This window comes from Rhinolophus ferrumequinum, chromosome 16, assembly GCF_004115265.2.
Source record: "Rhinolophus ferrumequinum isolate MPI-CBG mRhiFer1 chromosome 16, mRhiFer1_v1.p, whole genome shotgun sequence".
In the NCBI taxonomy this organism is placed as follows: domain Eukaryota; kingdom Metazoa; phylum Chordata; class Mammalia; order Chiroptera; family Rhinolophidae; genus Rhinolophus; species Rhinolophus ferrumequinum.
Genome location: NC_046299.1, coordinates 34,487,501 through 34,503,572, shown reverse-complemented (window position 1 = coordinate 34,503,572; position 16,072 = coordinate 34,487,501). Strand labels below are relative to the sequence as shown.

General features: G+C 35.3%; 1 protein-coding gene across 2 annotated transcripts in view; it reads right to left on the bottom strand.

The window, feature by feature from the left end:
- The window catches only part of PRKG1 (protein kinase cGMP-dependent 1), a 1,124,480-nt gene that overhangs the window by 672,612 nt on the left and 435,796 nt on the right, over positions 1-16,072 (bottom strand). For both annotated transcript variants that reach the window (XM_033130095.1, XM_033130094.1), the window contains exon 3: positions 14,131-14,244. In XM_033130095.1, coding sequence (XP_032985986.1) covers positions 14,131-14,244 — 114 coding nt within the window. The remainder of the gene's footprint in view (positions 1-14,130; positions 14,245-16,072) is intronic.

Genomic DNA, 16,072 nt, shown 5'->3' with positions numbered 1-16,072 from the left:
TTAACTAATACTCTAAGATGTTAATGCCATGCTTGTAAATAAATCAAGCTTGCCAACATTTAATTTTTAAAATGATTCTGCTGAGCAATTTAAATCAATCAACATAATTATTCCATAAATTTTAAGCTACCAGTGACTCAACTAAATAAATGTCTAACTCCCAAAACAGAACGCCAGGATGTAATTACAAATATAGGAAAAAACCTAAAATTCAAATGCTCAGAATCTGTGCCATGCCAACCACTAGATAAGCATTAGTGTTGAACATACATATCTGTAGAAAAATACCAATTCTCTCATCAGTACTTTCTATTCCAATTTAATCAGCCCTGCTAACAAAGGGCATGCATAACAGTTTCTAATTCAAAGTATTCATGAAACATGAATACAAAGTATTAATATTCTAATGTAAGTTATTAAGTTGCATGGACCAAGGAGAATATTCACATCAAGAGCAGAAAAGAAACAATTTTTTAATAGCAAAAATTGAATAGAAAAAAATTGGAGGACAAGGAGTGGAAGAAAAGGCACAATAATGTTACCATTCAAGTAAAAAGCTCAAAGAGAAAATGAAAACAAATCCAACCACCTTGAAGCAAAATAAAACCTAAGAGCAACAGAAGCACATACTAACTATAAACAAATGATTAACATTCAGAATTGAGCCTGTGCATTAAAAGGTGGAGTAGTGTGATCTTTTTAAAATATTCAGGAGGATAAGACGAAAGTGCAAAATGTACAAAGTATTCTTTCTGGGTAGTGGGGCATAAATGGTTTTCAAAAAATCTTTGCATGTATACATTTTAAACGTTATTTTTATGATCAAAAATATGAAGGCATGTTAAATTAACTAAAGTAAGTGATAGGGGAAAAGTCAGTATAGAAAAATATTTCTGCTGCTTTTATAATTATTTACTATTGTCCAAGGCCTCAGCCCTTCTGATTAAGAAACACAAAACACAAGTAGGAGATTCAGAGAATGCATAGATAAAAGGTTACGTCTTTCATTTAGCTTCCCCCCCTTCTGTCTTTTTTTTTTTAATCTGAGACTCTTGAAGTATATTTTGACCTAATTTTGAAAAGCCCCAAACATCTAGAGCTGATTTCCATTTTTATTAGTCCTAAAACTAGTTATAGACAAAGGCAGGTAATTCTTTTTTTAAAAAAATATGTCAATGCCAATGCCTTTTTTAAAAAAAATTTTTTTAATTGGGGAATATTGGGGAACAGTGTGTTTCTCCAGGGCCCATCAGCTCCAAGTCGTTGTCTTTCAATCTAGTTGTGGAGGGCGCAGCTCACTGGCCCATGTGGGAATCGAACCGGCAACCCAGTTGTTCAGAGCTCATCCTCTAATCAAATGAGCCATTCGGCTGCCCCAAAGGCAGGTAATTCTTGAGGTCTAAGGTTTCTTACAACTCAAATTTGAGTTTCAGAAGATGTTTAGCATTTCAAAAACTCCATTTTGAATATTTTGATAATCTTAAAATTTCATGTATTACATTTTGTGTTGCACGTAGTTTGGGCCGCTTCACATTGGTGAGAATCTCATTTCCCATTTTCTTAGCAGCTCACTAGGCTTCATGTTATACTCAAGCTTCATGGATAACTTTGATTGGCTGTATGTCGTGGTAAATTCCATTTAAATGGCTAGATTTCTGCGTCGTAGTACTAAATGACAGAGAAAGGCAATGAATATGAACAATTTCCATAACATGGGATAACTGTAATTTTTGGGAAACCAGGAAATGCTAAATTCAACCTATAGATAAAAGCCAAAGCTTTGGCCAAGGGATCGGAGCTTGACTCTGTTGGGGACCAGGATTTTAATCATTCTTATGAGAACTGTGGCCATTAGCAGCATCTTTATCCAGATGGTAAGTACAGACGTGGTAAACATAGATTAGTGTTCTTTCCTAAGGCAATCAAAGGAGACAAATGCATTGGATACCAGAAGTCTTGAATTTCCAGGCTGCATCTTAAGATAAAAACTATAGGTGTCATTTGTCTAAAATATTACTTTTGAAAGTAACTGACATTTTATCAAATATATGGTGATGGAAGGAGAACTGACTCTGGGTGGTGAAAAAGAAAGGAAGGAAGGAAGGGAGGAAGGGAGGAAGGAAGGAAGGAAGGAAGGAAGGAAGGAAGGAAGGAAAGAATTGACATTTTAAAAGCATGTCCAATAATCATCTATTAGTTTTCCCAAGGTCTTGATACACTAGGCCCCTATTCAGGCTGTGAATACACCTGACTTCTCATGGAAGTCCTGAGAATTCTGCCCAAGAGGGAAGTGATGATAACAGAATTTCAGCCAACACAGATAAATATTCTTTACTTTTTCGCAGTCCAAAGTCGTGCTTCCAAGCAGAAGCATTGCATTGGAATGCCCAGCCTGTGTGATCTAATCACTCTCCCCTGTCTCCTTACCGATAGTTTGTTTTTGATGTTTAGCATTTCTCATACCAGTTTATTCAAAGGACACATCTGAACCAACTTTACTGGGTTAATGACTGTTGTGAATAGGAGGAGTGTCTGAGGACCTGGGATGCTTCCAGGAACTTCCATCTCTGAGACCATGGCCCTTCCCTTTCCTACACTTCTCTACCTGTGGGTTTCAAACTGCGCTCTGGGTTCTTCAAGGTCGCTTCTCAGGTTCTGCAAATAATGAAGGTCCTAACAACCTACAGAATCCTTTCATGCTTTAATAGTTTTAGTTGTGATGATAACAACAGCTGTAACAGAACAACCTTTGCTGAATGCATCGCATGCTGGTTTCTGCAGTAACCCTTTCACAGATATTTCCTTTTCTCATTCTTTGTCACAGTTACAAGGCAGGTCCTTATCATTTTAAGGATATAAAAGAAATGAGGCCCGGGAACATTAAATTATTTTCCCAAGGGTTGCAAAGCTAAGCAAGGAGCAAAGAATCTCAACCCAGGCAATATGATTCCAGATTCTATACTCAGAACTGTTCTACTCATCAATTTTGATACAGGTTAATTTCTGTCTCCTCCAGAAAACCTGTCCATTGCAGTCAAATGAGCTCTCTCTCCTTCAAAATTTCTCTATTTCTCTAAGTCTCTCGTTCGCCAAGAATTTCTTATAGTTTTTCTTTATTTTATCCTGTCTCTCCAACTAGATTTATAAATATCTTAATTGCAGGGATATGCCCTCTCTTGCTGATGCTCTCCAGGGTGTTTAGCAGAGCCTCACAAGAATCTGGTATGAGCCTAAGAAATTCTGATGAATGACAGGACAGATCTGAAGTTAGATCTTCACCTGTCAACTGCCAGAAACCGAGGTTGAGATGATATAGTTCAGAGTCTTTACTGGAGACTGTCAAAGAGATAGTTTATCAATCCAGATGTGGGACCTTACGCAAGTTTCTTAAGCCCGCTTACAGCTCAGTGGCCACCCAATGCAATGGTGTTTATTATGTGAAATGTGCAGGACCATTGTGAGGGTTGGATTTACTACACATAGCCAAGTGTAAGTACCTAAAGGTTAGTTTATAAAGACAACTGATGGTTGCCAGATGGGAGGGGACGTGGCAGACAGAGTGAAAAAGGTGAAGGGATAAGAAGCACAAATTGGCAGTTACAAAAGAGTCAATGGGGTGTAATGTAAATTACCAGCATAGGGAATATGCCATATAGTCAAAAATATTTTAATAACTATGTTAGGGTTCAGGTGGGTACTAAGGATAGACTTATCTGGGTGTATCACTTCAGAAGTTATATTAAAGGTCCAAACTACTATGCAATATACCTTAAACTTAATATTATATGTATGTCTCACTATAACTAAAAGAAAGAAAGAAAGGAAGAGAAAGAAAGAACGAAAGAAAGAAAGAAGGAAGAAAGAAGAAGAAGGAAGGAGGGGAGGAGGAAGAAGAAGAAAGAAAGAAAGAAAGAAAGCACGGAAGAAAGAAGAAAAGAAAGAAAGAAAGGAAGGACGGAAGGACGGAAGGAAGTACGAGAAAGAAAGAAAGAAGGAAAGAAAAGAAAGAAGAATTACTACTACTAACCTTGGATTTCCAACTAGAGCAGTGTTTTCAAACTATGATACCTGACCTAAATTAAAAAAAAAAAAAAAAATTGCCGTAGAGGGACTTAATCCAGGGGGGAAGAGTGAGAAAGAATGAAGAGTGAGAAACACTAGGTGGGGTTCCTGGAGTTGGGAACCCAACTGCTCCCCAACTCTGTAACCAGAAAGGTCTGTGCTTACAAATTTCATACACAGAAACGCTCCATGGGATTTTTCTTTGGAAATAAAACAAAAAATTCAGTTATAAATATAGTCTGAACAATACTGTTTGATCCCACTCAGGAAACTTCGACAACAATGTTTCCAAATCAATAAAAGTTGCTCTACTTACACGTGGGGAGGAATTATGGTGGTGTAAAGCGTGAATCATTAGTAAGGCAGATTGTCCTTTAGAGAAAATAAGTAGTAAAGAACACTTAGCCACAGAAAACACTGTTCAGCTTCCTGAGCTCATATCATTTCTTGACCCTGTTCTTCCTGCCTTTTTGGGAAGTCTTTACGGACTTCTATGACCTACTGTCACATTCACAGTGAAAATTAAATTCTTCAAGACCCCTGCAGAAATTTGCTGGTGCACTTCCTCACTTAAATCCTTCACCACTCCAGGTCTCAGACCTCTACATTTGTCAATTCCAAAGAACTCCCCCATTTCTTTTTCAATGACTAAGATACATGGGTACCTTTTAGTCTTCTAATTATCAGATGCTAAGAGATATGCAATCCATCTAGGACTGCCTGGACCCTCACTATGAATTAAATCAACGAGCAGCTACACCAGCTATAAGGACCTTCACCATTATTGGTCCAATGCGTTTGATCTATCAATGAAAAGCATTGCATTTATTCAGACATCGCTAACTCAGCTGTTCTCTTTAAAATGTCCTCTGCATTTGTTTTCACCTAATCTAAACTATACTCACAATCATGAAAATGAACAATAAAAATTGAATGCCACTTCTTTCTGTTTTCCTACCAATATCTTAGCCATCAAATTCAATAAATCTAAAGGTTATTCTGGTTAACAACATGGCCCAGCAGCCCATGATTTTTTAAATTCTTTCCTTCCCCCTCAAGCTGTTCTTTTAATTTTACTTCTTACTAGTCCTCAAAAAAATATGTTCACAAGCTACACAATGCTGGTACTCTTCCATTAATGGTGCTTCACTCCCTAAAAGAAAAATGCAACTTTTCTCAAATATCTCTTCTCAACAGCAACAAAATAACTCAGAAAAACACTACATGATTGTGGGACAGAGCCTAAAAAGCAGTTTCCAGGCTCTCGGCCTCACATAGAAAGGTGCTGGCTCAGGTAGTAAATGGCCATCGACTGTGATCAAATGGCCAGCAGCTGTGGCTAGTTGGCCGTCAGCTGTAACCGTGAGCCATTGGGCACTAATATAACCGCCGTGGCTACGCTAGCAGAAAATGGGGGCTAGCAAGGAGATGGTGGCTGAGCTGCAAGCGGCGCAGTGAGGGTTGAGAATTGTGTTGCTCCTGGTTCCTGTGTCTCCAATCCAGCCGCCAGCGAGAGTATAGTGGTATGACTCCCCTACCTATGGCTCTGTGGGTGTTCCTTTTTGGCCTCACCATATCCTGCGTTCTTATGTGGGGAGCAAGACCAGGGACCCCGCCGGACATCCCGCACGACACATGGCGCAGCGAGCAGGGTCTCCTGCATGACAATGATATCAAGAGTAATACTAATTATATTGACTGTAATTTTCTTTTTAAATTCTTCAGTATAGACAGTTCAATGCGTGGGAGAGTGTGCTATGTGGAAAATTAAATTACACAAATACAAATTAAGTGCCTCTACGATGTAGGGTCAGTAGTTCTCGAACTTAAGATGCATCCGAATCACCTGGAGAGCCTTTTCTTCCCCCACAGTGACATACCCCCCAAAGTTCTAAATCAATAGATAGCGGATGACAGAGATTTTGCACTTTTAACAAGGGCCTAGGTGATGCTGACACTGCTGTTCCAGGGACCACACTTTGATAAACTTTGTACCAAACAGTTGATGTTCCCTAATCCACACTTTACACTTGAGTAGTCGGCCTACACGGACCTTACTCAGGAATCTATACATGGTGGTGGGGAGGGGAACGGATGCTGATAGCAGGTGCTTCGAATACTGCTATTAGGTTGGTGCAGATGTAATTGCGGTTTTTGCAATCAGTTTTAACCTTTTAACTGCAATCACGTTTGCACCAACCTAATACATAAATGTGCATCAGAGGGTTTGTAAACGAACTGACATTAATGGACTCCACGATCTCGGTCTCCATTTTCTCATCTGGAAATTCAGAGACAACACCTCTTTCACTAGGTTGGGATATTTTAGGATCATTGTAAATAATGCATGGACAACAGGTCGTGAATTATCAATCGTTGTTCTCATGATTACTCCGACATGTACCCAGCCAACAAAGGGCCTCCCATAAGAAGAGAGGGCTCCTCAGATTCACCAATGAATTGCTGACAGTATTTTTCCACTAGTCTGAGGACATTCAAGGGGAAAGCAAAGCCAAACACACTGTCATGACTCGTTTTTTTCTTTTATTTTTATGTATTTATTCCGTAATAAAAAATAACATAAGTACTGTTAAATTTTCCTTCCTCGTTCTTCATTCAATGTTTTTGCATTATTGTTTAAATTTTTATAAGCCCTACCTTAAAGAAATTCATTGACAAGTAGGTTTTATAAAAGAAATGTAGACATGTATAGCAACTTGGCAATGTCTCAAATATTGAACCATAAAATTTCATTGCATGAAACATTCATATGTGTTTCAGTGCATTGCAAAAACTAGATCCTGCAATTGGCTCTGATTGCTTATGTGTCTCTCAGGGTTTAAACTTATGACCCTCTCTTTATTGTGTTATAGAATTCATCCTTTTGTAACAGATATACTTATTGTGGGTCCATGTGTTATAACTTTAAAAAAATTTTAATGTAACGTGCTGTGTAACTTTTTGTGAAAATAGTCTTTTAGTCCATAGAAGTAGTGCTATAGATTCACTTGTCTTTAAAACCAAAATGAATGACTGCAGACAAAATTTAAAATGGCAGTAGCATCGCACAGTTGTGTCAAACTCATGGTCCTCCCTCTAACTAGCTATGTGATATGGGACCAATCACTTAACCACTTTAGGTCTCAGCTGCTTCAGCAGTAAAATGGGAGAACACCACCATCTATCCAAAAGCTCTGAGCCCACTGCATCACTCATAGCTTTCAAATGTTATCTGCTCTTATAATCATTGTTACTTTTGAGCATTCATTAGGAATCGTTCACAACCCATGGACGGGAAAGTTTCCTTTAAAAAAAATTACAGAATATACAGTATTGACCTATGTTACTGCTCTACTTTTTATTCTCTCAATCATCTGAATAAATACAAAAATCACCTCTTTGTAAATTATTAAACGAATGAATAAAGATTCAGTATATCAATAACTGACACAAGCTTTACCTTGTATGGGAGCTTTTATGATGTAGGTCTTCATGGGAAAATTGCTAGTTCTGCAAGATTAAAGAAAATGCTAAAAAAAAATCAGCCTCCCTTGTCTATTGTTTAGATTTACTATTAAATTATCTCTGATCCTTAAAATAATAATAATATCCTATCAGTTAAAGCCTGAGCATTCTCTAGGAATACTCAAGGTACTCAACGATTCAGTAATTAAAAAAGGGAGGGAGAGAGAGTAATTTATCTAACCTTAAGAAGGAATTAAGTGCTATTGCCTTCCCTTGACTGCGAGAGGGGTTTTTTTTCCTTCCAAGAAGCACTATTAACATATGCCTGTCTACTAGGCCTAGTCAATATTGGGTTAAAATCTTTTTTGGGAAGTAGTTAAATATAAATCATAAATAAATTCTGAACTGTAACAGTTTCCATCAAGATTAGAAAATAAAAAACAAACAAACAAAAACCTTTAATCTATAAAAGAAATTTGGAGTTTAACAACTGTTTTGTTCTTCTCTGAAATTTATTTTTAATTCCCTTAAACAATAAAAGAATGAGATTAAAGAATAGCTTCTGTATATCCATTTGTTATGTTAATCTGTTATGTGGCCACATTGGCACCTAGTGAATTGACTCCTTTATTAAAGAAATTTATTTCTCAGGAATTACATAATTGGATTTATGATACTAATTTCACAGTATTTTTGAATAGACAAATGTGATAAAAAAATTTACTAAGAATATTGTCTAATTAGCTCACTAAACAAGATGCTACCACAATACACTGTATGCTTCATTGTCCAGGATGTTGACAATCCTTGAGAAGTTACTGGACTTTTTTTTCTGTAATCAGGGTCATGTTTCTGTTGTCATCAGCCTAAATTTATTTTCTGTCTTCTGTCCTTTCTTTCAGGATTCTTGGTAGAAAGCATGCACGTTAAGCTGGGAGAAAGCATGCATCTTTTTAATTTGCCTCTTGGAAGGCAGAACAGAGAATGCCTTATTAGCATAGTTATCTCTTCTGCTTTTGTGCTGTGGTACAGGGAGCATGACAGTGTGTTGTCATTCCTGCTCATTAAAACCCCAGGTAATAACTGCATACACGACAATTGTTTGTACTGGCAGACAATGATGCTTCATTTTCACATGTGGAAATACCTTTATCATAAATATGATGCTTTATGGAACTCTATAATGATACTTCCTAAAAAGTGTCTAATTGCTTATTTCTTGTTTCAGTCACTTAAGGAATTTTCGAGGTTTACAGCCACTGTAACAACTTCGTCTATTATTTCTTTTCATTAACAATGAAATGGGCATTCATTTCTTTTGTTCCTTTACCAATAAAAAGCACTGGATGTTGACCCACTGTATGTAAGGTATAGATATTACATTTCTAGCACACATAGAAGTATTTGAGTTAGAATTTTTAGTCAAATCTCCTTTTTCCCCCCATTTATCTTTTTAGGTTTTCACAGTTGGCAGATTTTTCTGAGCCAGGTTGAATATTGTAATGTATGAAACAGAGTTAAAAGGAAATGTATAAGCAATCTCACTGTACAGACCCAGATTTATTTTAAAAACAAAAATAAACAGAAAAATCAAAACCTAATTTTAACCTTATTCTTATAATGTCTATGACACATTGATGTATATTAGTTAACTTTCCCACACAAATATTCTAGGAAAGACTAAACATGGAAACTTGAAAGGATTCAAACAAAGGCAGAAAAATATTTTTACCAGATATTATTAAAGTATTCATTTTATCAGATTTCTTGGAGAATGTTTAGGCTTTTCTGCATTAGTACTGAAGTATTTTAATACTGTGGGATATTGAAATACTGGCTAGAATTAATCTAAGCAGAAATAATTACTCAGATATTTTACCCAAGCAAATTCACACCCATTCTTTGCAGATAACTTTCTATGGTGATCATCTTAACCTGGTATGGAGATGCTTTCCTACAAAGAGAGAGAGAGAACTTTATTCTTGTATTTTTACTGAAGTCTTTTTGAATGGGACTGTTAGAACAACATACTGCTGAAGGTTTGGGGGTATTGTGAGCTAGAAACTCAAAGTAAGAGGAACAGGCTTCAGTTTAGTATTTTAAGGTAAAAATGCCAATTTATGCACAACTGAAGTTGGAGCAGAGTCATGATTCAGACCTAAAAAAAAAAAAAATCCCTATGTAGTTGTGAGATCTGATTGTGGGAAATGCAGGAAAACAAGACAATAGCACAAGTGTCCTTGCAAATTCACACTTAGGGTACGTGTCACTGAATCCCTCTCTCACTATAAACTAAATACCTTTTTTTCCTATGTTTAGGTTTCCAGTAACTAACTTTTCCATTTCTGCAATTTTTAAAGAACCTAGGGCATAGTGGCAAGGTAAGAAGCCAGGGGAGAGAGTAAATTGATACTGATTTAGCTGTGAGGGTAGTGAAAGTGAAATCACACAATCAGGAGTGACACTTTAGGAAAACATGAAAATGACAAGATTCCAAGTATGGGAATTAAGTAAGCAAGGGTTATTTAGTGGACATATTAGAAATTCCTATCCCTTGTGGGGTTTGAAAATGGATGGGAAAACTATTTGTTGTCTACAGAATCCCAAAATATTTAGACAAAATGTGAAATTTAAACAACATTGGAGATATTATTTGGTTTGTCGAAATCTAATATAACAACTGATTTTTTTCCTTCCTGTGACATCTGGAGTGTTTGTAATTGGATAGACACAATGAAAGTGGCCATTTTCATATCACAGTTAATAAAGAAAACTTGAGCCTATTTAGGCTATGAATAGCCTCAAGATATTTGTTAGATTTTTGTTTCCAATATCATGTTAATTTTATATATATTTTTTACATCCTCATTCCTCAGGGAAAAATCAATGGTGTTTTATAAGCTAGAAGACTATGAATATAGATCTGCATCATACCGTGGATGTTTTCTTTCCATATCACTATAAGTACTATTTTACCATAAAAAAGGAAAGAAATTTTGCCGTGTGACAACACAGATGAACCTTGAGGACATTATGCTACATGAAGTAAGTCAGACTGAGAAACACAGACTAAATGATCTCACTTATATATGGAATCTAAAAAAAAAAGTTCTCAAGCTCATATATGCAGAGAACAGATTGGTAGTTACCAGAGATAGGGGTGGTTGGGCGAAATGAGTGAAGGTGGTCAAAAGGCACAAACTTCCAGTGGTAAAATAAATAAGTCCTGTGGATGCAATGTACAGCATGACAACTATAGTTAATAATACTTTATTGCATATTTGAAAGTTGCTAAAAGGGTATATTTTAAAACTTCTCATCACACAAAAAAATTTTTTGTAACTCTATATGGTGATGGGTGTTAACTGGACATTGTGGTAATTAGTTTGCAATGTATACAAATATTGAATCATTATGTTGTACACCTGAAAACTAATACAGAGGGTGCCAAAACATGTATACACATTTTAAGAAAGTAAAAAAACTGCATTAAAACGGTAATACTCAATATATATGCATAACAAAAGATGAATACAAGTCGCGTTTGACTTCTGAAATTACAAGAGGTGCTAAAAGTGGTCACCATCAGGGTAATTTTAATACAGTTTTTTCCTTTCTTAAAATGTGTACATTTTTTTGTGTGTAATGCTACATGTCAATTATACCTCAATTAACAAACAAACAAACAAACAAAAAACCGAGTTTTTGATATCGTAAGTTAAAGAAAACCCATAGGTGTTAGGATCACATTTGTTAGCAAGGGAAGTCACTGGAGTTTATTCACGGCCTGATATAATTTCAAAAAGTGCTCTCCTGAACACGAAATGACTCATTTACATTGAAGAACTCTTGAATGTCACCTAGGATTTAGTTACAATTATGAGATTAAAAATGCATTAAAATGCTAGACAGCTTTCAGGCTGACCTCGAAAGACAAAGAAGGGAATCATCGACATTCTCAATCATGAAAGGAAGTGCGTGATGTTGGGGGAAAGGAAATCAGAAGCCCAAGTAAGTGAGAAAAAAAGAAAGCATGAACACATAAGCTATTGAGTAGGAAAGGCAGTCTTCTCAGATTTAGACTGGTACACTCAAGTGGAGGAAACCACTCTGAAAGTTATTCCAAACGGTCATCGCTGGCAAATGATAGTTAAAAAGAAATGGACAAGAGTCAACACAATCTTGAATCTTGAGAAATGGATTGGATCTAAAGAGTCAAATTAGGACATTTTAAAACATCACACGTAAAGAGTATGAAAGAATTGACTGTAGTTTTTTGGTAAAAGTAGCATCCACAATGGAATCTAAATAGAATTATAAAGTGATCAGCCTGAGAGCATCGTTTAAACAAATTTAAAATGGTTTTAAGGACTAGTGTCATAAGTAAATATCACTCTGGACAGTATAGGAGACATGACAAAAAGGTCCTGAACAACAAGTAATCATTATTCACTCTGTATAGTTCTTACACAATATTCAGAATCAACAGTTGTTAAAATATATTATTCCTTACTCATGCACAAAAACCTCTTCACTTATAAATGCATTGATATATTTGCACACCATCAACCCTGGGCTCTTTTTGAAATACAACCTCCATATCTTAAGTTGGCACTTTGAAAAAATGAACACACACACACACTCAAGCACACACAAACATACACAAGTGCATACAAACGTAAGACATCTCTGAGTTTGTGTTAAACAAAATGCTTCATCACTCATTTCCATTAACAATGGATGTTTTCACCCCCAAATAGTTAAGGGTATAATTTGCTTTCAGAAACACCTAGTTCCTTCTTACTCAATTAGAAATATAGTATCTATTTAACTTTACCAAACATGAACACAATAGAGGTTAGTGCGGATTAATACCATTTTGTAGGAACTAGGAATTTAAGACAGTTAATTTTAATGAAGCAAAGCAATCATCTTATGACAAACCTTTTGCTGTAAAATTTATTTAAATACACTATGTATTCTATTTAGAATATTTCTTTAATAGTAATTCAATATTTCAAAAGATTAAGTATTGTTTTGACCTTTATAATTAACCAACTGTTGATCTTTGGAAATTTTGTACTTTCAGTTAGATTAAATGAGCTGAACTCTTTTTAAAATTTAAATATTTTAAAACTTTAGAAAAAGTAATATTTCAATTCTGAGAAGTCCTGCTCAATCAAAATGTTCTATTCTGGTCCCTTTTTGCCCTAAAGTCAATGTATTTCTCATAGAAAAGGAAGCATGATCATAACATCTGTTCACTTAATAGAGTCATGACTACTCTTTGTACTAGTTAAGGCACTTTTTAAGTGAGTTAAAGTTCTGGCAGGATCTTTTGTGATTCATTGAGCTTCATTATTCTTTGAGTCATGTAATTAAGTGATCATATCAAATAAAAACATGGTAGTGCCTATTAATCAAAAGAGTTCTATGCTTTCAGAATCAAGAATCAAGTGCCAAGAAGGACTCATAAGGGTCTCAGCTGCAATTGATGTCATAGTGATTTCAAAGAATAAAAAGGTGCTTCACCAACAAGACAATTTCTGAGACTCTAGCTAGCCACGTATTATTAAACTCTTTACAACCCAACTTTCAATGCCATTCTGACTCTTATTGCCATACTTCTGAGAGAAAGCTAGGATACAAACTAGACAGTGACATCCAGATGAAACTAATTGATATTAACAATGTGATTTTGCCCATAGCATTTTGTTTTAAATGACACAACCTAATCAAAGTAACTTGTATTTGCCATTATTCCACAGGACAGTAGTATCCCAGAAGAACTTTTCAAACATGAAATACACCTCTGCCTAAAGATGCAGTGGACCTTCCATTGCTGGCATTTGCATTCATTCAGCTCTGTTTGTTATACACGCATTACATCCTGTAGTCAGGAAGGAGTATTTAAAACAATTTCCCTCCCTCTAACTATTGCAGCTGCTTCTACCAAGCAATGAAAGTTGCTAGAGAAATCATATACACACATACATGTAAAGTTAGGGAAACAAGCTGCATTATTTCCCTGATTTAAAATGAGCTCAATCAGTAGAAAAGGAAAATGCTATAATATACAGCTTGATGAGCAGCTGAAGACAAGAATATACTCAGACACAGTTTTAGAATTCAGGATATATCTCACTTGATGTTTGAATGAGACAAAGAAAAATTTTCCTCTTAATTTTTCTAAACCACTGAACGAACAACTAGAATTTAAGAAAGGAATGTAACCCAAAATAGCAGCATGTAAAAATTTCTTAAATATGATCCTGAGGTTTTAAAGGCAGGGAAAAAAAAGGTCTTGCTCTTGTTTAATTCTAATTTATAAAATTATATCATTTTATAAATTTTAATTTATAAGAATTTGAAGTTAAAAGCGTACTTTTCAAAATGCAGCAATAAAACTGAAGCTATGCAAAACTGATTGCTAGCAATCATTCTTTAGTAGGTAAACAAATATATTGACTATATTGCAAAGCAAAAATTAAAATACAGATTAATCAAATTACAAAGATTAAATAAAGAGGCATATTATTCGACATCCCACAGATTTAAGGGAAAAAAGACTTTGAAAGTATCTGAAAAATAAAATAGTCTTACTCTTGACGGTCGCTGTCCGGGTACAGTTGTAAAGAATAGCCAACTCCCCAAACACTTTTCCTGGACCCATGGTGCACAACTTCACACCTTCTTTTGTAACTTCAACCTTACCATCTAAAAAAAGAAGGGAAAACACATTATTTTAATTATCTGTCATGCTTCCTTTCCTTTGTTGCGTTTTCAATATGAGATGAGGAGTTCTAGGTTCATTTTTAAAATGCAAAGCATTTACCAATGAAAACAAAGTCAGCATCAACATGCAATACAAGAAATGCAATAAAATACACAAATTAAGAAATCCATATCCTTTCTTAATCACAGATAAGATATAAGATGAGACTGGAAGAAAATACTAGGAAATAAAAGAGACAAAAATGAAAACATATAAAAGTATTCCATATTGGTTATTAGAAAACTATTATAATTCCAATTTCCATATCATTTTGAATCTGAAAGAAAAACTGAGTAAGTGGGTACATTTTCTATAGCACACTTCATACTTGAGAATTCTCATTTGAGTTAGGCAGTTACTATGGAAAGAGAGACTACTTTGACCTTTCGGCATTATTTAATTGTAGCTTACGATATCTTTTATTTTTAAACATCTTATCTAACATGAGCAAGATTGTTTTATCTGCTTCCCAGCCCTGCAACATTGACTGTAAGGAAAAACAAACTACAAGGTTTGAGGGAAAAGAAAGAGACATTAGGAGTGTTTATGTTCCACAAAGGACCTGTAAAATGAAATGTTAAAGAAGAAAAAAGCTAAGAAAACACTGTACACTCTATACACATTGTTGCCTGCAAGTAAGGAAAATGTTACTCATGAGGGAAATGGGAAAAAAAATACATTTTTAAAAATCATAGCTATGTACACTAGAAATTTTGTCACCTAACACAACAAGGGGAGACATAAAAAAGCAATACTATCTATTCTAGACTTAATCCTCCCCTTCTGTTATTCCTCCAAGATGCTTATGCACAGTCTACAGAACAAAAGCCTAATGCTTGTCAAGAGCCAGTGATTGAAGGGAACTAAATGCCACCAAGTGTTTTCCAAACTTCAGGCCTTCATACATTGACTTCACAATTGTTCCTTCATCCGTGAGCTTCCTGTAACATTGAACTTCTAGAATTTTGGCTTTAAATTCACTCTTGTTCTTTTAAAAACCATTCTAGTTTTAGCTCAACAACAATATTTGTAAAATCACAGGGTTGATGTACTAATTTATTTTTTTCAGACACCTATTGAGGTAAAATCAGAAATTAAAAAAAAAAAATAGCTTTAATCCATGTACCAGTGATGCAAACTCAACACTTCAAGAAGACATTGTTCTACCCTGAAAGCCATTTCATCTAAATGGCATTAACGGAGAAAGAACTTTGCAGTAATTAGAATAAAATTCCACACAAAAACTCCCTACTCTTAAACTATGTGTATACATCCCCTAGAAATAAACAAATCCAACAATTCAAAGGGTTTGAAAATAATTTCTTATGAAGGTATGGCAGGTATGGTTTATCTTTTTCATGGCTTACTTCTTGACTACAGGGAACAAGCACTCTTTCTCTCAATAAGTACATCAAAATCAGCCTATTAAATTTGTATTTTCATAAGTTTTAGATCCCCCATGACATTTCCCTCCCTTTATTTCCTAGTAAAAACCATGCTCATATAACACTGATCTGTTTTAACTTAGGAACAATTAATCTTGTAACTGATCATGTTTTGCTCTCTCATATGACTTCTAGAAGGCTCACAGCCAGAACTGTATGACTCTGGGATTTGAAATTTATGCACAAGCTCACTTCTGGTTCCAACTCATTTTCTTGACTTATATGTGCCTAATTTTCTCATGTCTAACTCGTTTTATTATTTTCTTTATTTCTTTTTAAAAAGATGGCAGAGAGGCTCCCGAGATCCTTCCCTGGGTTCTTTCCA